Source organism: Alosa pseudoharengus, unplaced genomic scaffold (assembly GCF_046254945.1).
Source record: "Alosa pseudoharengus isolate Yale_2024_CS ecotype anadromous, Long Island Sound unplaced genomic scaffold, YU_APseudo_1.1 YU_APseudo_1.1_scf_24, whole genome shotgun sequence".
Taxonomy (NCBI): Eukaryota; Metazoa; Chordata; class Actinopteri; order Clupeiformes; family Clupeidae; genus Alosa; species Alosa pseudoharengus.
Genome location: NW_027468689.1, coordinates 30547495 through 30575130, shown reverse-complemented (window position 1 = coordinate 30575130; position 27636 = coordinate 30547495). Strand labels below are relative to the sequence as shown.

General features: G+C 42.6%; 1 protein-coding gene across 2 annotated transcripts; it reads right to left on the bottom strand.

Moving 5' to 3' along the window:
• Nucleotides 1-203: 203 nt before the first annotated feature.
• Nucleotides 204-23190, bottom strand: tdrd3 (tudor domain containing 3). Of its 2 annotated transcripts, XM_076303723.1 has the most exons (14): nt 23006-23190; nt 21812-21896; nt 20024-20089; nt 19185-19345; nt 9186-9327; nt 9011-9082; nt 8745-8894; nt 7468-7623; nt 6761-6932; nt 6325-6447; nt 2762-3837; nt 2402-2527; nt 1795-1952; nt 204-489 (listed from the first exon to the last, which is right to left on the bottom strand). In XM_076303723.1, exons 1-13 carry the CDS (start codon nt 23041-23043, stop codon nt 1836-1838), a joined length of 2484 nt encoding a protein of 827 aa, XP_076159838.1. In that variant the 5' UTR covers nt 23044-23190; the 3' UTR covers nt 204-489; nt 1795-1835. The 2 variants fall into 2 exon arrangements, with proteins under 2 accessions (XP_076159838.1, XP_076159839.1); XM_076303724.1 differs by lacking the exon at nt 1795-1952.
• Nucleotides 23191-27636: the final 4446 nt, after the last annotated feature.

Below are 27636 nucleotides of genomic sequence, written 5' to 3'. Positions count from 1 at the left end.
TGTACTGTATTGCACACTGTTTTGGACAGCAATTTTAATCTGTTAATATTAAAGAAAGTGACTTGGCAGATATTGCATAGAAGAATTGTGATTTAGTCCAACGTGAGGCAGTTGGCTCAGAACAATAACTGAAGCTTTTGACCCAGGTCTAAACAGTTAACCTACTACTTTAGATTCATTTAGGTGGAATGAAACAAAACATGACGCAAAGAGTGAGTTTTTATTAATTATCATAATCAAGTATTTTACAAATCTTCACTACATACAGTAAGACCTTTTGCTTGCATCATAAATTATTGGATTTTTTTTGTTTTAAACTTCATTTATTGCAACTTGTGTTGCAAGCCCTTGAATGGTTCTTCCCTTTTCACACTAGATACTTCATACCAGAAAAGTGGAGGAAGGGGGGAAAAATGGTGGAGATGTCTAGTTATCGCCTCCAGGGCCCATCAGATGATCTTTCCTCGGCTGTCAGTTCCTGTTTGTTTTCTGTAGGGAGAGAACAGACGTGTGGTTAGCTGAGGTTAGCTCAGTTATTTCTGCGTTATTCCAGCCCTGAGCGTCATCCGCTGCTACTGTCTGGGTCTTTGGGTCAGTCTGCGTGAAGCAGATTTCTGACCTTCTCAGTCCAGAACTGAATCTTCCCAGACTGTTCCACAATGTGACTTACGCCTGCCCTGCGACCCCCCCCCACACACCCACGCTCGTCCTCTCTCGACATGACACCCCGCTCTGCTCCTGACCCTAATTAAAGAAGCCTAATGCAGTGCAGTGGCCCTCCCCTCTGAGTGATGTAATTGCCAGACCCCTGCTGCTCATAAGAGTCTAATTAGGAAGGCCCTATGTTGATGCTAATGAATACAGACTCCGTACTAATAGGCCTGGCTGCAGAGAGAGGAGACGAAGGCAAGTCCACACAGTCGATTCTCTTTCACAATCAGGAACCGGAGGCCCGTTGGGACCGCACATATGGCCGCGCTGACAAGGCACAAATGAATACCGAAGTTCTGATCTGTGAGGATTGTGAGCAGCGAGTAGATTGCACATTATTCTCTCTGATAATGAGAGTTATCAGGCCAAAAAAGGTACAACCACTGACAACTGTGCACAGTGTCAAGGATTTTAATTCATGTCTGTGTGTGTGTATGGGGTGTATGTGTGGGGTGTGTGTGTGTGTGTGTGTGTGTGTGTGTGTGTGTGTACACACCTGCCAGTGTGTTGACCAGAGACTACTTTGCCTCAGCAGGTGTGATTGTTTGTTTGGCTACAGTGCAGATCACAGGTGCAGCTTCAGCCTATATGCCATAAACCCTGTGTGTGAGGCAGGTGAGGGCAGGTGTCTGGTCAGCCATGTTTGACTACGGTGGTTAGTGCTTCTGTTGCTCTGGTGCTCAAGCACAAGCGCGGGTTTGTGGGTTTCATCCGGATTCCCCACTACAAGCAGCTTGGCTACAGCATGTATGCACTTACCAGATCAGGTGTGACAAGGAGTAGTTTTCGAGTTTGCATTTTTGCTACAAATGTTTGGGGTGTGTGTATGTGTGTGTGTGTGGGGGGGGGGGGGGGGGGGTTCGTGCACGTGCATGCGCATGAATGACTTATCAGTGTGCTTGAGCTGATCAAAGAGTATGCGGGTGACTGTATGTGTATGTCTTTACTTAAGCAGGTGTGTGTTGTTGTATTTGTTAAGCTGTAATTGTGGGTGGGTCATGTCTGGCACCATGCAGGCGGTAATGCTAGTATGCTGGCCCCGAGTGTGTTTATTTGCACAGATGTGTCTGCGTCCGTGTTTACCTGCGCAGGTGCGTGTGTGATGTGTTTGTGTGTGTAGCTGCTCAGTCCCGGGCGCGGGGCGGTTGGTAATACTGCTGTGTGGGCCGCGTGCGCCTCGGCTGACCGTCTCCCCCTCGCCGATACTCCACCGAATTCTCAAAGTAAACGTCCTCTTCGTCCTATCACAAAGAAGGAATGGGGGTGGGGTGGTCACTGCTGTGACATCATACAGGAAGAGCCCTGCCTCTCTGAACTGGAGCAACTATGAGAAGAGTGTAGCAGGTCTCTCTGGGAATACCTGAGTTGACCCTGAATGATAAAACCTGCAGAAAAACACCTCCAGGGCTGGATAATCTTGAAGGGAGGGATTCATGCTGGCACATAGTAACAACATTACCTTATATAGGAACTCTTAATTCCATGTCAGGCATATTGGCGAGGGCAAATAAATCATGTTGGACTTCCAAGAACTACACTGTTGCCAAAGTATGTGTGTGTGTGTGTGTGTATATATATGTGTGTGTAAATATGTGTGTGTGTAAATATGTGTGTGAGTGTGTGTGTGTGTGTGTGTGTGTGTGTGTGTGTGTGTGTGTGTGCTGGTGTGTGAGAGGAGAGCTTTGCTTACCCACATATCCATGTGCACAGGCTTGATGTTGCTGAGGAGTACCTCCTCACAGTTGCCGTAGTCGCTGAATACCACCACAGCGGTGGAGCCAGAGGGATGCACGGCATCGACACGCGCCCTGTAGAACTACATGGCCAACAGAACACAAACACACACATGAGATCTAAGGATGCCACACTGTTTCTGCTAAGATTGTATGTTTCTGCTAAGGTTGCACCTCCAGGTGCCAACTGGTGAATAATAAAAAAACATATCGATACAGAATGCAAGTTTTAATGGATATTAATCATTAAGCATAGTGAGGCATGAATCACTATTGGCTCTGTGATCTTGTAGTGTTGTGTGTTGCACTGTTCTTGCCTTGTTGTCCTCCCAGTAAAGTGCCAGGCACTGGTCTCCCGGTCTCCAGGCACCGTGGCCCCCTATGTCTGGGGGGTGACCTGGCTCTGACCCTCTGGGATTCTTGATTGATCCGGTCCTCTTTTTGGAGTAATGCTGTGAGTTGTGAAATGTGGTGTTCTTCTGGGGTTGTTGCTGCTGCTGTTGCTGTTGCTGCTGCTGCTGCTGCTGCTTGATAGGACCTGTTCGCCTGTGATCCGAGTCACCATTTTGAAGGTGTGTGTCTCCACCCACCCTTCCTCCCCCTGGTGGTCTGTCCCCACCCCGCTCCTCCGTCAACGAGGGGCCAGAGTTCAGATTTCCTCCGCCTTCCAAACTGCGGTCGTAGTGGACCGAGCCAGGCCGGTCAGTCCGGTTTCCCTTCCTTCGGTTGTTGGGCTCTGACCGCCCTCTGGGGTCTGCTGATGCTGCTGGGCCCAATCCTGGGTCCGTCGACTCAAAGGGTTTGGGTCCAGGCCCGTTTAGCAGCCCTTTTCTCTGGTTCTGAGAATCCGGACCCTGCTGCTGGCCACGCTGCCCGCTGCCATGGTCCCGTGACCCTTGCTGATGGCCGCCGGAGTGCGTGTTGTCGCGGGGTCCCTGATGGTGATCCCTGACATCCTGCTGGAGGCCTCTAGTCGCGCCATGGTGATGTTCCCTTGACCGCTGATTGGAGGACGTTGGGAACGAGGAGAATGAGGGAGTGGAGACCGACGTGGGCAGAGAATTTGACGTGCCATTGCTCCTTCCCTCGCGCCGGTCATCCTGCCGGCGGTCTTGCCCTCCCCTCCCGCCACTCTCTGACCCCCCTCCCTTCTGGGACTGGGGGGGGGCAGAGGAGGGGGGCGGTGGGGTGAAGGCGTCGGCGCCAGGTTTGGGGAAGTCAGTGTCCCTCAGGAAGCGTGGGGGTCGGTCGTTCCTCTGGCCTCTCCCCTCATTACGCGAAGGGTTCCGGAAATGGGGGGCTTCCCTGTGGAAGCCATCAGAGCTGGGGAAGCTCATCCTGTGGGGGTGCTCCGACTGGTGCCTCTCCAGGGGCTGTCTCTGGCTCTTCGTGTCTGAGAAAGTAATCAATTAACAGGCCAAATTAGAGGAGTAAAGACACACATTCCAGCACTTTCACGCTGTGGTTTTAGGCAACACAGGTTTACCCAATATTAAGATGATTTTTCCTAAAGATTAAATATGTGCTGCATTTTACTGCTGTAGGGGCCAAAAAATATTCCTGACCATTGACACCTGCCTGCAAAACACTCATCCATTATGCTCAAGGTCAAGATGTTTGTTTTCATGGGTTAGCCATCATAATGTGCCCTTGGACAGCATTTTGGTCAACAACAGGATTAAGGGCCCAGGATACTTAATGCAATGGTCACTGTGTGTGCCAGTGTGACGTCAAAGTGACGTCGATCCCACTGTCGCGTCACAGAGCATTGTCAAAAGGTTGTGCACCACTGTCTTTTTTAACCTGTGCGACACATCTGGATTGGAAGCAGGATGGATGAGCTAGACGCCAGAACCAGCGAGCGAGCAGGTGTGCACATTTTTGCTGAAGTTCATTCAAGAACGTCAAACCATGGTAGCCCCTCATGTCAGCATACCATGTACCCCACATCTATAAACTTGAGAGAGGAAAAGAACCAACTTGGAAGTGACATTTCTACTTGGATTTGAACCTGTGGAAGCTGTAACAGGGCACCTGATGTCAAGTCAACATTGAAAATCACAATGAATCAATATTCAATCTTATTTTTCAGTCAAACATTTCATAACTATTATTTTTAGATATACTGTACCCCTGTATTCAAACAGATAAGCGGTCACTGTACAGCAATTAATTTGTATCAGCACATGAATGGATGACACGGCTTAGTCCTACATCACAGGTAGTCATAAGCTATAACAACAAGCTTGTGATTGTCGTCAAATTGCCTAAACAAATTGACTTCACAGAATGGTACAGCCATTAAAGCAACACCAAAAAACTTTTCCTCTGTCACACGCACGCTATTTGTTGATTTTATTAAATGTAAATGTATTGCGAAGCAAGTCTAATTTGTAGTTTCTTATGTCTCATTCCATCGAAATACAGATCCGCTACCCGATCTGGCAAACTTGCATAGTGCGGTTATAGCCGATCTGAAAAGCAAAAAGATGGCCGCTACACATACATTTTTCAACATAAAAGTCCTTAGCAAACCAATATTTTTTGTTACATATACAGGTTTGGGTAAGGACTTTTATGTTGAAAAATCTACATGTGGCAGCCATATTGGATTTTTTCATTAGTGTTGCTAGCTTCACACTGCTGTGGTTTAGTGGTTCACCAAAGCTTCATTTGCCCATCACTAACTGCCTGTGGAGAACTACAGTATTAGTGTTACTGCTGGGAAAGGGTTGGAGGAACAGGGTCATCTTGCCCCTCCCTGTCTTCAGCCAGGGATTCTTATTAGCCTTCAAGAATTAAAAAAATCCTTTTATTTTAATTTTGAAAAAATGCCTTCAAGGATTTTGACAAACACCAACCAAATTCTCCATCCTGCCGGAGGCAGAGTATACAAGTCTTCAGATATTATCACACAAAAATTCCAGATGGGGAAAGAAAACATCAGGTGTGTGGACTGGAAGAGTTACCATCAAACAAACCACTGCTTATTTAAGCCAGTTCCACATTCGACATAGCCACAAGTCCATCAGCATAACCTGATGTCAGGGATTTAGAAAAAAGCTGTCTAATAGGACAAATGTTTCCCCCCTACTCAAACTCTACAACTCCTCCATTTAAGACCCACCATCTGTCTGACTCGAGACCACGTCGGCTGCATCCCTCCTCATTTGAGCAGGCGGTGTGGCACAGGGAAGGCTGCTCAGAGACAGATGGGGGTTTTTTTTCCATTATTTATTTCATTCCATGCCACATCTAATTTTCACGACCAATCTATCCCCCGCTGCTTGCACTAAGCCAGGGGAAGGTGTTTTGATGTTCTTTCCATAATTGCCCACAATATTTCCCTGTCTCTCCCCCTCTCACGCACTCTGAAAATCGACATTCACCCACACGTACACGTAAGAAAGCTTCTCCATCATCAATCAATTGTTTTCCTTGGCCAAGTAAACTCTTAATTGAATCACAACATGCAAGTTAACTGGGCCTCTCATTATGCCAGCAGAAGTAATGACTTGAGTTGTTGTTATGGTCTTGTCACCACCTGCAATTACACTGTTTTGATGTGGCCTCAGTCGACCAGCTTGCCTGGTCACGCCGTGTTTCCATTACTTAGAAGATACGGTTTGTTAACTCCCAAGAAATGAGAATCAATGAAAGAACATTGTACAACGGCTGCCTACTGCAAAGCTTTGTCAAGAATAATGTAGTCAATTACAGCATTTATAGGGAAGCTTGAGAAAAACTGTCAGGTTAGGTCGACAGTATTGTGGCTTTTAGACTCACCAGTGTTAGTGAGGCAACTTCTGTAAATACAAAGGATTATGGTCGTGACAGGCCAAGGCATGGCCATAGCAGAGAACTGTTGTAGTACACTCACCATCAATGGAGAATGCTCCCATCTTGGACTCCAGGAAGTCGAAAAGTGTACTCGGTCCTGAGGGCCTTCCTCCGCCCTCCTCATCCTCATCTGTTCTGGACCTACCCCGCCCCCGGCCTTTCCCTGAGACAGACATGGATCAGTGTCAGATCACTGAAGATTTTCACTGGGTCTTATGAAAAATAGATTCTGGTGAGTTGATAACAATGATTTTCCAATTCTACATATTTAAGGATATTTAAATGTAGTTTTTAGAAATTTCCAAGAAGTTTGCAACCTTACTAGACCCCCATAATAAAATTACATAAAATTGACTACATTAAAAAGGTACAGGTTTAAGATTCAGGCTTCTATTCTCAATTTTAATATTGTTTCTCCCAGTCATTGTTTACTATCATAGGTGAATTTGTGTTGGGTCTAGTTTGCGAGCTGATACCTCTGGGTGGGGGTCGGCTGTGCTCTGGCGGGGGAGCTTTGTGTTGGGTGGCACCAGTCAGCAAGGAGTTCAGCGCCACCTCCAGGTGGTTGTTGTTGTCCAACAAGGCCTGCCGGGCGGCCTCCTTATTGAAGCCCATCTCCATGATGTCCCTCAGGGCTCGCTCGTCAACCTGACAACACACACACACAGTCTTTAATAGATGTATGGATGTGTGTGTGTGTCAGAGATACCAGTCTGAAAAGGTGGATATATGTCAAAATGGATTGAGCAATTGTGAGATGACTGGATTGAGCTGGGGAACTCCTGTGTGTGTGTGTGTGTGTGTGTGTGTGTGTGTGTGTGTGTGTGTGTGTGTGTGTGTGTGTGTGTGTGTGTGTGTGTGTGTGTGTGTGTGTGTGTGTGTGTGTGTGCAAGATAGTGGGGGTTGACACAAATTTCTCAGCTACGTAAGTGCTTACAGAGCTTTGGTTATTATTCCCAAGCTCTTATGTTCCAAATCCCACCATTCACTGACTTAACCCCCGACCTTTTAACCCAAAACACAAGCCTCAATATTTATGACAGGAGATGGGGTGGGCTTTTCGCGTCGGATGGGATATGCACTGGTGAGGACCAGAATGTTCCGCCAGTTAGCATCAGTTGGCGTGGTGCCCGTCCTCTTCCCTGAAAACGGAGCAAGATGCCTGCAAGGTTTCCATGCTCACCAGATCTCTGTACATCCCCTCCGGCCTACTCTCTGTGGAGCTCCTCTCACGCTCCTCTCGCCTCCTCTGGTAGTTGTCCCTGTCCCTGTTCCTATAGGTTGAGCTGGGGTTGGTCAGGTTGGTCCCCGCATTGCCGCCTCCACCAAAAGTGCGCGTCTGTGGAATGGGGACAGGCAGAGAAGAGGTCAAAGGTCACACACCATGTGGAGGGGGGCTGACTGTCTACAGCCAACAGCGCTACAAGGTACATATAGGAAAACCTCCATCATAATTATAACAAACCGTAACAGCCTGCAGCACTGGATGTGGTGGGAATAATGAACAGGCTTTAAATGTAATGTATGTATTATATGTGCCCTCCATATTATTATAATTAGTGCAAATAGCTGTAAACAAATAGCTTTGGTGGTGACACAACATTTTACATCTTGGGTGTAAGTACTGCGTTTGCAGTTCCATTTGTTAAACTGCTTGCTAGGTTGTGATTAGGATCAACAGAGTGATGGTCATGGGTTCCCAAACTCCATCAATGTGGGCCTCCCCTATGACACCTCCGCAACCCCCCCCCCCCCCATATTTTCAAATAATGATATTCACTTCAGTTAAGCCACTTAAATTGGTGCTATACTATGCTATGCAATGCAATGAGTTATCATATTATATAAGTCTGCTTTATTGTCAATTTCTTCACATCCACACATGCTCTTACATGTATCTGTCACTTAATATTCATTTCTATACAAACCAAGGCGGTGGATTCCTAAAGAAACGCATGCACCCACACCATAAGTTTATCAAAATTAGCTATGTACCAAAAATTACATTTTACCGTGACTCGAAGAGCTGTAAACAGTGTTGTAAGGCTGCGTGCTCTAAGACTCAAGCTCCAAGCTGCAAGTTACCGTTCACTGGTAACTTGCAGCTAGCTCGGCTGGCGGCACTGTTGCTAAATTACGTTATGAAGTTTGGCACAATACATTCTCACTCAGGATAGGGATGAATAATACTTTCCACTATCCCAAATATTTAGTATACATCTCTTTTATGATTTAATTCCATTTTATAATTTTGACAATTACATAATCATTGAAAAAAAAAAAAAAACAGATAGTTCTAACATGAAATAAAAGTTTTTCCTTCTTTTTGAATCAACCTTCCGCGCCTCCCCTCAAATTATTTGGCGCCCCCCAGGGGAGGCGCGCCTCACAGTTTGGGAACCTCTGGTCTATACCATATCTATAATCAGCAATTATGTTCACTTTATTCAGCGTGTTCACCTCTTTGCTCTTTGCAATCTCTGCGATAGCCGCAATCCTTTGCTTCTCGAACTCGTCGTTCTCGTCTGCTCCTTTTGCAACTTCAGTTGTCTTCAGTGTCTTTCTCTGGTCCAGCTCACGACTGTCCACTTCCTCCTTACGCACACACTTCTACCAAAAGCGCAAATAAACCCAATAAATCCATCTATTCATTCACCTTTCTCTTAGTGCCATTTTAAGTCCATGGACCCAAGATAGCAAACCACAAGAGTACTCCACAACCTTACCTGTCCGAAGGGCACAAAAGGAGGTGGTCCACCCTCAGCTCCAATATGACTCCGATTGTGTTTAGCCAGGCTCTATGAAGGTCGAAAGGTCATGACTAAGTGAATGCTGTTTTAATAAACATGTTTTAACAGACCTTTGATGATCAATGAGACAATGTGAGGTGACTCTTCTTACCCTCTGCAGTTCCCACTTCTCAATCATGTGCTCGACCTCTCCTCCCAGCACAGACACCTTGGAGTCATCCAGCAGCAAGAAGCCGTTCTTCACAGACAGTGAACCCAGCAACTTCACTTTGGTCCCTGGTGGCGTGTTCAAACTAGAAACCAAAAAAAGAACACAAGCTCTGACCAATGCTTTATTAATGGAACTGAAAAAAAACAAACAATTCTGAACCATCTCATCAGGCATTTTTGAAACAATTCAAGTGAACATTTTATATTGCTATTTGAGAACCAGAATCACCAGCACTGAAACAAAACCATTACATCTGTGAAAAGATCATATGGAAACGTCAACCTCAACCAAAAACAGACCTGTATTTTGAATGGGTTTCTTGTGTAAAGGTTCTAAGAGACCATATATAGTCCTTCCTTTGTGCTGTCCGGTCAGGCTCTCTCTTGCCCATCTATCAGCCACAGATTTAGGAGGGACTGGACTGGAGTGAGCTACGAGCCCGAGAGAAGCCATTTTGACTCTGATTAGGGAAAGAGTGAGAACTCCATTTACTTTCGATATGGTTCAATAAGCTAGTATGTGTGGTGTGTGTGTGTGTGTGTGTGTGTGCGTGTGTGTGTGTGTGACCATAGATGGATGAAATTTTCTTAAAAACGGACTGGCAAATTGCTCAGACCTCAAAGAGCTTCTGTTCCTCATCGACCAAAAATTGTATAACTTCACGCATCTCTGCAAAGGATGAGACAGCTAAAAATACCCCTTTGCCTTGCCTTCATCCCCCCCTTTTCTCTCCATCACGTCGTGAACCTCTTACGTACCCCTTCATACACATCCTGCACTAACCCGCTCACTCTCCTTGATACATCCCTGTGTATTCTCCCTCACGACCAGACAGGCAAGCAGGCAGGCACGCAAACGCACACACAGACACGACTGTCCTGGTTATTGGCCCTTGATTACAGAAGCCTAAGGACTTATGGAGGAGGTGGAAGAGGAGGGGAATGGTCAGCCCTGTCATGCATGATAGCCAAAACAGCAATTAGAGATTTAACCCCGTACTCTACCCCCGCACCAAGTCCGCAGTGTTACAGTATCCTGCTGAGATAAATACACAGGATATGAGAGCTTGAAGTCCTGATGCACACACACACACACAGCTGCAGTGCAGACATATGACTTTCAAAGACCCCCTGCTTACTAGACCTCCTACTGAGACACAACTCTGACACTCTCTCTCTCTCTCATACACAAACACCCTCTCTCTTTGTAGTGAGTCACTCGTCTCTCCTAATGACTTGTGGACATCAACAGTAGTTAGCGTTGTGCGCAGGATCTGAGGAGAGCACGAGTGGAGGGAGAGAGCAGAGAGAGCAAAAAAGCCGGAGACTATGTGAGGATAAAGAGACGCCTGTTCTTCAGCGGCGAGCCGCAGTCATGCCAACCGACTCCTCCACCTGTAGAGGCTGGCTGGGCTCCACCGCGCGATGACTGGAGATGTAATTAAGACTGGTGGCGCTCAACCAATGAGGTCGGGCGGACTCTGGGGGCCAGAGGAAGGGCAGACGAGGGAAGGGGACTGTGTGTGAGTGTGTGTGTGTGTGTGTGTGTGTATGTGTGCACAATGCACATGTGTCGGTAAGTGATAAGCAGAGTTGGGTGTAACGCGTTACAAAGTAACGCGTTTCTGTAATCACATTACTTTTGTCAGTAACAAGTAGTGTAACACGTTACTTTTCTAAATTCAGTCATTTTCACTACAGTTACTAATAGTGTGTGAGCAAAGATTACTTTATTCTCCTATTTGAGATAGCCTACTAGGGAATAGCAATCCTTCTCCTCAAGCCGTGGAGACGCATGCTGCACTAGTGTGTTTTAGATGATCCTTCTTTGCTTTCACTCCTGGGGGCGTATTCACAAAGCCTTTTATCTTACCACTAGGAGTACTCCTAAATCGCACTAAAAGATTTTTAGGAGTTTTCTCTTAAAAGTTATTCACAAAGCCTTTCAGACCTACTCTTAGTAAGGAAAAATGACAATTCCTAAACTAAGAGTGAGTCTTCGTTGCTATGGATGACGTCATTACTCATGCACGAGCTTGACTGAAGTGACCACCTTGATTGGCTGATGATTGTAACGCGGGAATGATTCCAAACACCTCCCTTACGATGATGAGTGACAGGTGACGGGTTTGAGAATGCGTGCGCTACACAAGTAGTGCGAAGGACGGAAGATGATGAATAACTGAATAAAAAGGCCTAGCCTAAATGAATAAAGAGTAAGGCAAAACAAATAGCCTAGTAGCCTAATGAAACATAGGCCTACGGATTGATGCAGTAGGCTAGGCTATCTTTGCAACATTATTAAATTAATCTGTCACCATATGCCTACGTTTGCAAAGAGGAAAACATTTTAATTTGATTCACAATGAAACGTTACATTTAATTTACATGTTGACAATGAGTAGTTTTGGTTGTTGTTGGTGGCGTTATAGCATCCCTTTTATGCCTACAATGCAAAATTGTTCCCTCGCAAGCTCCTGTTGCCGCATACCCATTTCAAAACATCGCAAAGTGAAATGCCACAAAAAGCTGTTTGTGAATAGGTCTTAGTGAGTTAGGAGTCCTCTCGACTTCTTTTAAGCTGTCCCAGACTTAGGTGCTACTTTTAGGTCTAAAATGCTTCGTGAATTACTTTTAGCGAAAAAAATTAGGAGTCCTAAAGTTAGGAGTGACACGCCCATTATTTTTAAGAGTTGCTCCTAAATTCGCCACTTAGGAGCTACTTTTAGCCTTAAAATTCTTTGTGAATGAATTGCAGCATGCTTTCGTTTGGTTTTACCAGCTCTGTGCATTGCAGGCCATTCCACTCAGCGTCAAGGTCACACCTTCCTTTTAAATCTCCAGTTTTTACCCCTACTGCTCTTTTGTTTGTCTTGCACTTGAGGAAGTGCACCTGCAATTGCTCTCAGTGAAATAGTATTGCTTTTAGACAGCAAGTCGGTATCAGCTGTTGAAAACAGCTTTTGCACTTCAAACAGAATGGCAGAGACAGTGCAACAGCGGACAAAACTGAAGTGCCCTGACAAAATCAAGACTGCAACTGAAGCACCACAAAGAACTATGACAAAAGAAAGAGTGCGATACAATAGGAATATCAAGAAAAGATCACAATGGTAGCTGAACAGCTACTGTACACCATGGACCTTAATTTAAATCGCAGACAACAAGTCTATCAACAAGCAAAGTTCTTGTGCTAGAACTATGGCTATCATATTGCATAGGACCATTATTCATTAATGTTAAGGTCTTGCCCATGCTGTTAAATTAGCAAACTGATGTTGCTTTTTTTTTTAAATTAGCTTAAGTTAAACCAGAGCCATATAAAGGTAGAGTTGCGACAACTCCATTGACGCTTCCATTTTTTTCCAACAATGGCAGCTAATGGAAGCCTCAAATAGTTCCCGGAAGTTAACAATTAATAATAGCAGCAGTGCAGTTACAGCAGTATAGACTGTTTGTAGCCAACATTTCAGACTCAGATTTACATTATTGCCTCATCCAAATAATAATAATAACTAGAGAATGTAATTCCAGGGAATTACAAGTGCATGAAAATGACGCTAGGACAGACATGGTGGTTGCACAGCTTAATAAAAGTTGATAGTTTAAAAGTAGACAGTTTAAAAGTTGAATGTAGATTGGGAGTTGATCACACTAGTTGACTGAAAAGCCCAGGCTGCCAAACAGTTGTGGGCAGAGGACACAATTGGCGGGAGTCATAGCTGATGATGACAGTTGGATTGGCTGAACAGTTAAATAGTTGGATAGTTTAAATGGTTCAAATATTTCATAGGGAATTATTGTAGTGAGGACTTTTATTTTGAAACAGCTTTGGGCAGAGGAAACAGTTGACGGGAGTCAAAGTTGCTAGAGTAGTTATGGTGGTTGCTATGCTGGTTGCTAGGTTAATGATGTTGGTTGCTAGGTTTTAATGGAATGTGGTTGCTAGGCTGTTGCTAGGGTACTTAAAGTCGTTGCTAGGTTGTTGCTAGGGTGTCCATGGTGGCTACTATCAGAAATAAAGGAGTTACTACAGTGGTTTGCTTGTATAATCATCTTGGTTGCTATGGAAACTGACATAGATGCTTAATTTCAATGGTTGCTAAATTGGTTGCTAGGTAGGTGGTGGTTTAATATAGTAGGCTAGAGGCATAGTTGATGATAACTGACAGTTGGAATAGTTGAACAGTTAAATAGTTGGATAGTTTAAATGGTTAAATTATTTAATAGGGAATTATTGTAGTGGAGACTTTTATTTTGAAACAGTTGTGGGCAGAGGAAACAGTTGAACAGGATCTGTAGTCTTAAGAGAGCCAGATTGTATGCTTAAAGCCTGAGACAGACAGTTGCTGGAGGTGGCCGGAACCATATGGCTCTGGCCGGAACACTTGGCATAGGATTCTAAGAGCCCTATTGTGATGCCATAATCGCCAGTGTTAAGTCTATGGGGAAAATTTTAATAGTTTTTAATTAATAGTTCAAAAAGTATAAAAGTTACAAATATGAAAAACACATTCCCCACCTGTCCTAAGTAAGACCTACGTAACACAGTTTGAATGAAGTTTCTACATTAAACGGTTGAAGCCGCATTAAACGCAGAAAAAGCGTTAGAAGAAGAAGAATAAGAAGAAGAAATCGGATAACAGTAGATTGCATTTTCATGCACTCTAATAATAACAGTAATGACAGTAATAGTAGTAAAGTAATAGTAGGCCATCAATAGCCTAATTATAATAATAAACGATTTATGTATCGACTATGACAGCTTTTCTGCTGCTCAGTTTTTCCCATACACAAAAGAAATATATTTGAAATATATTTTCAGAATATTTTGAAATATATTTGAAATATATTTTTGGAATATATGCAAATATTCGAAATTGGCCCAATAAATATATTTTAGTTAAATATATGTAAATATATATACATATATATATTTAAAAAAATATATATTTCAGTTAAAATATATTTTTTGAAAATATATTTTAGTTTATATGTCAATATATTTACTAACAACATATATTTTTTAACTTTTGCAAATTGTTTCATTTGAAATATATTTTGAAATGTAAAAAGTTATCAGTTCCTCATCAAATAAAATAAAAGAGGCTAAAAGCCCAATAAACGGGCCACACGTAATAGCCGAATATAAGATAACCCTTGCCCATCCCATTTCAATTAGGCAGCACTAATCTACACCACGAACAAGCTGTCATTAAGTTTTTGCGTTCAGTACTTATGACGTGACGTTTCTTGGGCATTTAGCTTTACCATTAAGTCAAGTTGTAACGTATGCGCAATGCTCATCTAGGCTATGGATTTAAGTGGTTTAAAGGCAGCAAAAGTGGGATATAGTGCAACTGCTTCCCCAAAACAATTCCTCCATAACTGTGTATTTAATCGTTTGATATGTGGATAACTTTCAGTGGACTAAACAAAAGGTAAAGATTTTATCATCACAAGGCTAGCTGGTTCGCATATAGCCAACTTTGTTTGCAGCAGTGAAGCTGAGTTTGTTGTTAACATTGTTGGTAACGTTTCTTCAGTTAGGAGCAGGACTGTTTTTTTTATGTTGCATTCATTTTCATTGGCAAAAGCTAGCCTAATATGCATGATAACCTATGCTTTGAGGGAGCTGCAGCTGTTAGCATCAGCACGGTCATATTAACACAGCAGGCACTAGCCCAGTGAAGGATCGTGTAAACCCCATCCCCAGAAAATTTTAAACCCAGCTTGTGCTGATATGATGCATGATCACTGATCAAATTGATATTTTCTGACAGGATGAGCACAAATGACAAACGGTGACAAAATGCTGTTGTTTATGAGTTCATAGCCTGGTTATTTATGGTTATGGTTATGGTTTTAGCAGACGCCTTTGTCCAAAGCGACACATAAATACAAAACAACATAATAATATTTAAAATTGAACAGGGAACAGATTAAAATGTAGGTCAAATATAGTAAGGAGAATAGTTGTAGTACACAATAATATCAATTCAATCAATAGCCTAATAAAAAAGCAATGTAAAAAAGGGGAAAGGCAATAATAAAACAATAATGTCAATTCAATCAATAATATAAAAACAATGACATGCTAAGACTACATTAAGGAGAATATCAATAATAAACAATAATGTCAAATTAATTAACAGCCCAATTAAAATAAAACAACATTATATAAACCATAACACATAAGCGCTTAAACAACTAAGTATATGTTGAATAGGAATGTCTTTAGACCCCTCTTAAACGACCCAAAACTACCACAGGAACGGAGAGCACTGGGCAGTTCATTCCACCAACATGGAACCACTGAAGAAAAGAGTCTGGAATTAGACCCAGTTTTCATGACTGGTCGACACAACATACGCTCACCAGAAGACCGCAGTGGGCGGTTGGGGGTGTAAGGCTTGATTATTGAATTAAAATAACTAGGAGCAGATCTAGTTAGTGTCCTATAGGCCAAAGTGAGAGATTTAAATTTAATTCTGGCTACTATAGGGAGCCAATGGAGAGTAACTAGGAGAGGAGTTACATGTGTCCTCTTTGGCTGATTGAAGACCAGGCGTGCTCCAGCATTCTGAATCAGCTGTAATGATCTTGTTACACAAGCGGGTAAGCCAGCTAATAGTGAATTACAATAGTCCAGCTTAGAGATGACCATGATCTGAACAAGAAGTTGTGTGGAATCTTGTGTCAGATAAGGTCTGATCTTCCTAATATTGTAAAGCATAAACCGACATGATTTTGCAATAGAAGCTATATGCTCAGAGAAGTTAAGTCGGTCATCAATTACAACGCCCAAGTTTCGTGCCGATCTAGTTGGGGTCAGTGAAGTTGAGTCAAGTTGGATGTTAATCTGTTGGGGAATAGCTGTTTTAGCTGGAAACACCAAAAACTCTGTTTTTGAGAGATTAAGCTGAAGGTGCCGATCTTTCATCCAGGCTGAAATATCCTTAAGGCATGCAGAAATCCGGTGGGAAACACTAGAGTCATCAGGTGGGAAAGACAGGTAAAGTTGAGGGTCGTCTGCATAACAGTGATAGTCAAATCCATGGGAGCGAATGGTATCACCTAAGGAAGTGGTGTAAATAGAGAAAAGCAAGGGTCCTAATACTGATCCCTGAGGCACACCTGTGGTGAGGTCATGAGACTTAGATACCTGTCCCTGCCAAGACACGTTGAAAGAACGCCCTTTAAGGTAAGATTCAAACCAGTCAAGAGCTTTTCCAGAAATTCCCAGTTCAGATAGTATAGATAGGAGAATGTCATGGTTAACAGTATCAAAGGCTGCAGATAAATCTAGTAGAATTAATACTGATGACTGAGCAGAGGACTTAGCTACTCTAAATGCTTCAGTCACAGACAGAAGAGCAGTTTCAGTAGAATGACCACTCTTGAAACCAGACTGCATAGGGTCTAGTAGATTATTCTGGTGAAGAAAGTCACAAACTTGCTTGAAGACCACTTTCTCCAAAACCTTTGACAAGAAAGGAAGAAGGGAGACAGGTCTGTAGTTCTTCACCTCAGTTGGATTAAGTGTACTTTTCTTTAGCAGAGGTGTAACCCTAGCTTGTTTAAAAGAATAAGGAACTATTCCAGAACTGAGTGAAGCATTAAATACATGTGTGACTGCTGGTAGAACAGCGGGTGAGATAGACTGTAGAAGAGTGGACGGGACAGGATCTAATGGGCATGTTGTTGGACGACATCGCTGAAGCAATTGAGAGACTGCTTCCTCATCAAGAGGAGAGAAAGAGTCAAATGATGCGGTCATACTAACACAAGGCAAAGCCCTCCTTATAGGAGCATCAAACTGAGCACTTGTTTTAGCAACTTTTTCAGTGAAAAATGTTGCAAAGTCATCTGCTGACAGTGAAGTAGTTGATGGTGGTGGTGGATGAAAAGGATGACAGCAAAGACTGGTAGTTACTAAGATCATTTCCATCTCTGGATTTACGCCATTTCCTCTCAGCAGCTCTAAGTTCCTTTCGTACTGAGACTATACTGTTCGTCAGCCATGGATGGCGAGGTTTAGAACGAGTAGGTCTTGAGGAAAGAGGACATGCTGCATTCAGACAAGATGCCAGTGTAGAGCAGAGAGTCTCTGTAGCGTCATTGACCTCAAGTGCCAAGAATGAGCTAGGAGTAGGTAAAGCAGATGTTACTAATGTTGCAAAATGGTCGCTTGAGAGGCTTCTGAGATTACGCCGGAACGAAATTATCGGAGGAGGAGCTGCTGGGTTATCCAGGAGACGCACAGAGAATCTGATAAAGTGATGATCCGATACATGTAATGGATTAACCAAAACGTTGTCTGTATTACAGTTACGTACCAGAATTAAATCAAGATCTTTACCAGCCTTGTGAGAAGGAGGACTGTGGACACGTGTGATATTAAATGAGGAGAGTAAGGACAGGAAGTCAATTGAAGACGATCTGATTTATCAAGGACTATATCACGTTTTATATGTTATTATGATCACTCGCATTACCATGGGGTTAGGCTACTGTGTAGGTAATGCTACGGTTAACTTAACATGCCCACCATTACACTGCAGACATGTTAGAAAACTTTTTTTCCCGAGACGCTAGCTACTTAAGGCTTTTTGCTCATTAGCTCAGATCAGTGAAGAACTACCAGAGAAAATGTTGGGGAGAAAACTCAAACAAGTTAATGTTAGATGTTAGACTAGCTGTGTTACAGTTTCTCGTTGCAAAATTAAAATGTCACTGGAGCTCCATGCGCTTTTGTAGGCTACACGCAGTCTCAAAAACACTGTTCAGCTCTTCGAGTCACTGTAGGAGGTCATTTTTTTTTATAACGATAATTTAGATAGGCCTAGGCTACACTTATGGGGTGGGTGCTATTGTGTTTTCTAAAGAATCTCCCGTCTTGGTTTTGTACAGAAATTAATATTAAGTGACACATATGTAAAAGGGAGAAAAAAATTTCACCTTCCAATATTTAGCAGGCTACGGTCTGAAATTTAATTTAATATTGTTGTAATGGTAGGATAACTACACCGTTTACACAATAATTACACTGTGTTATAAATATTATATATCAATGCATTTATTGGCTGTCAATTACCCAAAATTGTGGCACTGTCTCTCATTGAACAGTAGCTTATCTAATGCATTCTAATCCATTGTCAATCACTTCCGGGAACTTTTTGAAGTTTACATGAACCACGTGACCTTAACGAATTTTGAACACCCATTGTCGCAAACTCTACCTTTATATGGCTTTGAGTTAAACTAAGACTTTTCACTTTTCCCATCTTTAAAATGAAGTCCTACTATCCTAGAGCTACCATAATGCAACTTCCCCCATGAAAGCCCTATTGAAAATGACTAGGCTTATAAAGAGGTGCAATCAGTTGATATCAATCACCATGTATGTGCTGCAAATCAAATACAATAATCAAACTAAAATATCAAACAAGTTCCTATCTGATGTTTTTACTTTTTCAAAAGCCTCAAACTGCCTGTCTGCACAAGCTCCGTCTTTGTTTCCTGAGGCAATTAAGTCTAAGTGGTTTTCACCTCAAATATTTCATCTCATCAACTGCAACGGTTTAATTTGGAATGTAGAGGTAGACAAGTTGTTCTCGTTAGCCAATTAATATCTTTAAAAGGCCACTATGAATTACATTTACTTATATTCACATGTTTCATAATTACTTAGGGTTTTAATCAAGTCAAGAAAAAACAGGGAAAGGTACTCTTCCTTCATTCTGATGCAGGACAACCACAACATGTTTTGATTTCAAATGAACTGACCAATTCCCTAATACGTTCCTAATACTTACACTCCTGATGATTAAATGTTATCTATGAATCAGAAAATAAAATACAAAAAAAGCAGTCAAAAATCAAAATGACACCGAAATGGTTTAAGACATGGAGCATTTTGAATGGGAGAGGACCGCACCTGATCTTGGACAGGTGTTTGAACTCGATGCCTGTGCAGTTGATGTGTCCGTCTGTCATCTGGACTCGAAGCATCCTGGGGGCACCCTGGGATTCCTCGTGATCTTTGGGGGCTGCCACATTCCTGATCTTCTGGACCTGGAGAACACATGGTCCCTCAATCTGAGGAGAAACAAAGCAGACCAAGTTTTGTAAGGGAGACTTGAAGCAAGACTAAGAGATGGAGAATGCCCTCATGCTGTCAAGTTACTTGTGTCTGACCGGCGAAAATCACAGCTAGTCTAATGCTTTGTCAACGTACTAACAAATCTGGAAATAAACATGCAAACCTCATTTTCTACCACTGCTGTCCACAAAACACAATTATTTCGTCTTCATGAATTACATTTATCTGCTACTGATAGAAATATCAGAACACTGACAACTCACAACAAATTGGGTATGCCTCTGGTCAGCATCCTAATATAAATCAAATCCAAATTGATTAGAGTGGAGAATTAAAAATATCCAGACACCTCTCTGATTATTCCCTCACACACCTCATATAAATAAACCTGACAATTTTTCTTTCCTGGCCTGAGGGCAGCTGCAGGTTATTACAAACAGAATCAAATGAAACCATTATCCTGCATCCAGTGACACTCTGTGCTAAGAAGGACAAAGACCTGCCTGGTGATGCAGGGCCTCTCGAATGAGCAACTACCACCATCTAGTGGGCATAAAGGGTAAGTGCAGTAGAGAGGGGTTAAGAGACTGTGGTCCCTGCCTCCCTCTTTTCATACACAATCTACTACACATACACCACACACACACACACACACACACACACACTTCTCTTACCTTTTCTACTCTTCCGCTGTTGACATCTGTTGGCAGAAAGCTCTTTCCGATGGGTCGCAGGTCACTCTGAGATGGGAGAAGTATCAGTGGCAGACATAACCTGATTGTGGAAATTTATCTCTGCCAAAAACATGTATGGCTTTCGAAGAAACATACAACGCAAAACAAAAATCACAAAGTTCATTCCAACATCTCTTGCTTTGTGAGTTTTTTTCTATTATGACATACTATTATCCTTATTATCCAGTGTGTTATCAACAAGAGACTCAATTCAAATTACTATATTTTTCCATTAGGAACTTCACATGTAGAGGAGCAGCACGGTGTGTCCAACAGTACCGATAATAAATAAATAAACAAACAAACCCACACGCTCACAGACACATATGCACAGATGTCTGTAAGCCTCAACCAGAAGTCCACTACATTATGAAAGCAGATGAACCAGTTAGTGCATTTGCCCTGCAGGTCCATCTCGCGACCTTCCAACTGAAGCTGATTTCCAACATACCAAAAACCCAGCTTATCCAGCATTGGGTAAGACAGAGAAATAAAGTTAGCTGTTCAACACAACCAATAGCTGCGCTAATGGTGTCAGCGTTAAACAACATGGGCATCTGCTTTCTTTGAAATTGAGTAAATAACTGCAACTGCAAAGATGTGTTTGCTTTACGTCTGAGAAGTTTCAGTAAGAGTTTAATGTACCATTTTAACCCTAATCTCACTGCTGGTTATGTCCGTTGGAAATCAGAAGTAAATGAAGGGTCACCAGACTTAGGGCCCGTCCCAATACCTCCCCTACCCCTAGATTTTTGCCCTAACCCTCGTTTTTGCGCGTGCACGTGTAGGGCTAGGGTGTCCCATTACTATAGGGAGCAAGGGGAAGTGCTATTTTGCCCTTAAAATCAACCCTCAAAACATAGCCAGGACCGATGCAGGCTTAAAACGAAGTGGGAGATGAAATTACCCTGGATACCGTGCGAGCTCAGCGAGCCGGCCACATTTTTCATATATTTTCGCAAATAAGCATATTAAAATTTCGGAATATGTTGGAATATGTTAGCTGGATGGACATCTGATGGACTGTTGAGTTTTGAACACTAATGTTAGAAAATATCTCACGAAGCTATCTGACGATGTTCATGACATCTGCTGAGTGCTTTGAGAGAGTCTGCCCATCAAATAACGTTATATATCTGATCTGGGTAGTTTCGTCAATATTTAAGGTGGGTGTTCTGGCGTTCACATGAACACGAATATCTTTGTTGATTAACTAGACGTAGATAAACCAGCACAGCCCACACAACAACGACCGCTGGAATGGGCATGTTCCTGAATGAAAATAGTAGCAGGCTACTACCGGTAGACACGTCGGCGCTGCGCGTGGCGTAGGTGAGCACGTTCGCTACGCTAATTTGCATTTAGTGGTGTCCCAATTTATAGGGAAAGATCTTCACCTCCACTTCCCTTGTCGAGGGGGCTTTAATGTTGAGGGCAATCAAAACCAAGTGGAAGTTTTAAGGGGGGAGAAATGGGACAGGCCCTTATTCTCATAGTCAGTTGAGATTTGAGAATCGGTTTGGTGTCAGCCAGGCTCGAGAATAACACTTTGTGGCTGATAATAGTCAGCGGAAGTTTTGTCACTAGTGAAAAAAATACTCTGTCACTATGAACTATATTATCTAGGCGTCTGTTCTCCTCAGAGGGCATATGGTGCAAGATCAAATGACCTGCTTATTGGTTCAAGTAAACTAGTCATAACAAACATAACATGCAGTGCTTACTTACATTGAGTGCAATGCGAATGATGTCACTCGCTGAGGCTTTGTCTGTGGATCCCTCACATTCTTTTATACCTTCATCAGAAAGGTACCTACATGGAATGGAAACAACGAGCAGCTTTCTATACATTACTGAAACACAAGTTAACAAAAGTACACAAGTTAACAAAAGTAATCAATGAGACTTCATACTGCACCTGTACATTTGTTGAGATATTCTAATAACTAATATTATTTGTAAAGAAATGTGACTAAGGATCTTAAGCCAACTAGAAATAAGCCAGCAAAATGTCTTCTAAAGCCGTTGTAAGCCTTCATATTAGCCTTTGACAGACCAGCCCTTTGAGTTCAGCCTAATAAAGAAGTGAACTTGTTTAATAGTCGACTCCAATCACACTCGGAGCCCTGGGACTGCAGACAAACTGAAATAAACGTCATACCCTAGTTGAGGGAAGCAATGCCCCCCCCCCCCCCCCCCCCCCCTAACAACTTTCAAAGCACACTCTCAGACGTCGCCAGCTCAGCAAAGCTCATTTGAAGTGGAACATGCTAGTCAAAACAGCACACCCCCAGATGTTTTTATTTTTTGTATGTTTAGTTGAAATTGATTCTACCGATCATGAATGCACAAGTCCCTCTGAGAGACAATGCGTTTAGCTATACCAGTTGGGGACTTGAGTTAGCAAGCCAACGTTCCTACGTGGCTTACATGATATGACAGAATAAGAGAATATTTTCAATTGCGCGCCATTACTTATAGATCCACTGGGACCGCCACAGTTGTTGATTTCTCCAACAACATTAGTCATGCCATAAGAATCTGGGGATGATGTTTAAGCGAGGACAATGTTGACAGAGGCATGTAGCCAGCTAGCTACTCAGCTGGCGTAAGCTTGCAGATTCATTTAGAAAACTTAACGTTACAATCTAGCAAGCTAACGTTAGCTGACAAACCATGAACAGTAGAGAGAGAGACGACTCCGTTTAGTTATTTAGCAGCTATACTCTAAACCCGTAGTGTAGGGTATAATTTCTTAAATTTTATTTTTAAATAAGGTTCTGCCTCAAAACTGCAGGGGTGACCTCATATGCTCTCAAATTGGTCTCGTATGACATATGGTAGGTAGCGAGCTCAGCTAACTGTTAGCTGCAAGCTAGGGAGCTAAGCAGTTTAGCTGAACATGCACTAACAGCTACTTACCAGCCTTCTTTCGAGAGGGCTGAGGCTAATTCCTCCATCACCCTATGATAAACGTCTCCAAAATTCTGGCAATCGGTTTATTTATTGTGTTGACAGTCCATTTTATTTCCAATACAGAAACGACCATTTATTGTTCAAAGTAGCTGGCTGGCTAACGTTACTTCCAATGCGCGAGACGAACAAAAACACATTTGACCTCAAACTTTTAATACGTCATGGGTCAAAGTTGACTATACAAATGACGTCGGTGAAATGTTCAGCGAAAGTAATCTCATCGCCACCTACTGGTTGCGTTCCTAGTGTTTAGCGGAGTGAATGGGTTTTTTTTTTTTAGAAAAAATATATTAGTACAGCGGCTTTTCGCAGAAAGCATGAAAGTTGGTACAGTCAGGGCTCTGGTACAGTACTAGGCTACTAGCCCTAGTGGTCAAAAATGTAAATGGACTATTATACGGCTCTGATGGGATGGACCCCAACACATAGCGCCCCCTAGTGGTCGCCATCTTGAATTGTTGATGTCTAATAAGGGGGGAACCGCCACTCTCGGGAAACTTCTGGTTTCTGAACTGGTTGCAGTTCCTCATCTGGTTCCACGTGAGGGCGCTCACGAATTAAGTGCAGACAGAGCCGTATAAGTGCAGAATGAATGGAGGTCTATGGAGCTGTACCCCTCAAAATCCACTTTTCTCGGGATATAATTTTTTGTGTCGAAATGTGAATGTTGCATGCGAAAGAGGGGGCAGAGAAAATACACACTGATGAGTATTATATTTTTTGAGTCACTTACTTGTTCTAAAAAGCCTTTCAAATGTGTCAATGACGTCATTCATTAGCAGAAAGCTAGTGTGTTGTGGGCAACAATGACCCAACCTGTAAGAAATCGAAATAGACGTAGAGTCTATAGAATATGAGAATAGAGAAGTGCTATTTCAAGACAAAGTCCTTGTATATGGGTCTAGAGGCATTTCTTAGTAAAAGTTGGGAACAGATCTTTTAATCATAATTAACATGTGCTGAATCCAACTAGCCCTGTTCCCAAGCAGAATTTTGAGTTTTTGACCATCTAATTAGCATTAAACAAAATGGCTGCCAAAATGGCGATTTTGGGCACTTTCTTCGGACGGGCATCATTATATCATGTAAATAAATTAATATAATTTGAGGATGCTCTCAATGGTGCAGCGGTAGAGGTTTAGAAGTTCACCAGGATCTGAGGAGAGAGGTTGTGTTCTTTAGTCTCCTCAGGAAGAATAGATGCTGGTGAGCCGTCTTGATCAAGGTAGAGGTGTTAAGGGTCCAAGAGAGGTCCACAGAGATGTGGACACCCAGAAACATGAACTGGTGACATGCTCCACCACAGTCCTGTTGATAAGGATGGGGCTTTGTGTGCTAGCTTTTGACTTCCTGAAGTCCACAATGAGGTCTTTGGTCCTCTTGGTGTTGAGAGCCAAGTTGTTGTCGGTGCTCCGCGATGTTAGGTGCTGGACCTCCTCCCTGCAGGCTGTCTCATTATTGTTGCTGATTTTACTAACACAAAGGTTATGAATAAATATCGGTAACACTTTATGGTAAAGGTACATTCATTATCATGAATTCAAGCATGAATTAATTCATGATTTATGCATTCCTTCATTCCTTTATATCCTATGAATCATCAGGAATTGACATGAATTCATATACTCATTCATGATGACCTCATGTATGAACAACACATCAACTAAAGCATTAGGTGTGATGGGTATATCATTATGATTTATGAGTTCTTAAGCATGGTCATCATGATTACATGAATTTTAGGATAATTGCTCATGCATTCATCATGTCTGTGGCCCCTCAACTAAAGTAGTTAATAATGACATGTGTTTAGAGAACTCCAAAGTTATGTTCAAATCAGAATTTGAGCAGTGATGACCACATTTTTGGCAGAAAAAAAAAGTCATGATCATGGTTAATACATCATAATTCATAATGATGTGCCCACCGTACCTAATACTTTAGTAATGTGTTCATGTATGAGGTCACAAATGACAAACTATGATACATTACCAACATAATTCGCTGTAATTATGTAAATGTAATGTAAATCAGGTTTTATGTCCAAGTATACTTGGGTATACAAGGAATTTGGTCTCTGCATGTATCCCATCCGTGAATTAGTGAACACACAGGTCACACATTGAAGCATACATTAACCTGGAGCAGTGAGCTGCCTTGCTACAGTGATGCTCGGGGAGCAGTGAGGGGTTAGGTGCCTTGCTCGAGGGTACTTCAGCCGTGGATGTGGGCATGGGAGACTAGTGCTCAACCTTTCCACCACCCACATTGTTCCTACTGGTCGGGGATCAAACCGGCAACCCTTTGGTTTCAAGCCCGAAGACCTAACCAGTAGGCCACAATTTTAAACTTTACATTTCATCACTACACACCTTTCTTGAACCTCAAAACACATAAGTCTCATTCATCAAATACCGTGTGCCTGCTCAGTTATAAAATTTTAACAACTAAATTTTTCAAAGGTTTTTTCAGGTAATTAAAGGAACACGCAGATTCACTGAACAAAAATGCTGATGTGGTACATGAAAATTTAGCTAAAAATGTGGAGAATGCAATGCAATCAAGCATTTTGGACGATATATTGTCACAAGCTGCATGGCAGAATAGGCAACAGGCCGATGTGCGTTTTATTTGGAGACTGTTTTGCGCGACAGAGTTTGCTGCTGATATTCTGGGGATAGGCCTAGCCAATGTACGACTTCAGCCTTTTAATATATTTGCTGCATTAGATCAGTCTTTCTAGAACAGGCAAGGGCTTTCTAGCCTCACGTCAGCAGCCCTGCATCACCCATATAGCCTACATTAAAACAACCAACGGATGGTGGGCGGGTGCAGTTTTGAAAATTGGTCAACAAACTTTGGTGCTGATGGATGGCTGATGGATGATAAGTTTTGCTATGCAGTTATGGTTGAAATAATAGCCCATCAGCGCATCTCTAGTGTGTGTGCCTCTCTCTCGCTCAGAGGGGAGGGAGAGGCTGAGGGTTGATCCAGCATGGATTCTAAACTCTGTGGTGGATAGGATCTACAATTAGGGGCCCTATCATGACATTCTAAAGTGCATCGTCACTCGTCAAAAGTCTATTCAAATTTAGTAGGATGTCCAGTTCACATTGGGAGGGTTTTCGTCCTCAAAAGTGGAGCGCATGGCGTAACAAGGTGTTCCTAGGTCTTTTAATCAGTCATATGGGTGTGTTTGGGGCGTAACATCATTTTAAACCAATGAGAATGACATCTGTCATTCCCTTTAACGGCGCAATAACGCGCGATATGTCAAATAAATGCATCGGTATTTTGGCATTCAACGGCGCATTTGAAGGAGGCTGCTTGCGAGACCGTATGGAATAGTCATTCTTAAACCATGCTTTACTAAAACTTAGCATAGCCTTCACGCATTTGCACTCGTCTATTATTTGAACTCATTGGCAAAGTGAAACTAACTTCACCAAGGAGTCAGTCAACGACAAGACAGTTATATGCAGTTACTTTCACTATTGACTAACAATGGGTTACCATCGAAAACATAGGCTGGAAAAAGCAACACTTACCCTAATGTTGCTCAAATGACTGAATAAAACAACATTTATCCTGCAGAGGAGTTGCTTATATCTCGTGACAGTGCGTCTTCAGCTGTGCTCCATACGTGTCTCTCGTCTCTCCCCTAATCACTTTTAACCGTCATTACCAATTTGCAAATGATGGTGAATAACTACTCATCATGAGATGTAGCCTACAGTATTTCGTAATATCTTTATTCTAATTATGTTTACCATTGTAATCGTGCAATTTGTAATGCTTTGCATGGACGTGCGCTGGTGTGCGTTCATGAATGATAGAAGGATGGTGCGTGCAAGGTAAGAACATATTGTAACGTCGGCGCATAAAGACTGTGTTAGCGTTCTCCAGCGAAAGGCATGCTGGGACACGAGGGTGAACATTTGGGGGGTTTATGTCGTTATTCTCCTAAGTTATAAGTGTAATGTTAGCGTCTTTATTGTGACATGTTTCCCTTTTAGTTCTCCCTCGTGTGTGATCCTTTTTGTGTGGGAGGCTGCGTCCTCCCCTGTATGTGTAGTGTGTGTGCGTGCTTGACCTGCCCTGTTTGCATTGTGTTCTGTGTCTTGGTCTTGGTCTAGCTGTGTTCCGGCTCTCGTTCCCAGTGAATAAACCTTTTGATTGGACAACTGTGTGGTTCGCTATCAAAACGTTACAATATATTACTACTGATTTTGGGTGGCGTGTTCCTTTAAGAGGGTTTACTACGATTCATCTTATGATCGTTCGTTTGGTTTTTCCGACTGTTTCCCGAACATGCTCGTAGCGTGAACGCGCGTGCACTGCTTTTAAGATGCTCTTAAGGGGAGCTGTCCACGATAATAGTTCTGAAATATCCTCTGATTTGACGGTGATGTCAGGTGACTGCACGTCACAGCTATAGGCCAACCATTTAAACTTCGGATCTACACATTCATTCACATCAATACGAACTTTGACATCTGCATGTAAGCATCCCAAGTAGGTTGTATACCACACAGAGACATAAATAATTGTAATTATTTTAAGATTAGATTGTTGCA

Bases quoted from the DNA above. Each gene is read 5' to 3' on its own strand.
- tdrd3 (XM_076303723.1), bottom strand. From the start codon at position 23,043: ATGGAGGAATTAGCCTCAGCCCTCTCGAAAGAAGGCTG. The intron at 7,624-8,744 runs GTGAACACGCTG...CCCATTCCACAG, and splicing joins AGATTGCAAAGAGCAAAGAG to ACGCGCACTTTTGGTGGAGG. The intron at 6,448-6,760 runs GTATCAGCTCGC...TGTCTGTCTCAG, and splicing joins CAGCCGACCCCCACCCAGAG to GGAAAGGCCGGGGGCGGGGT.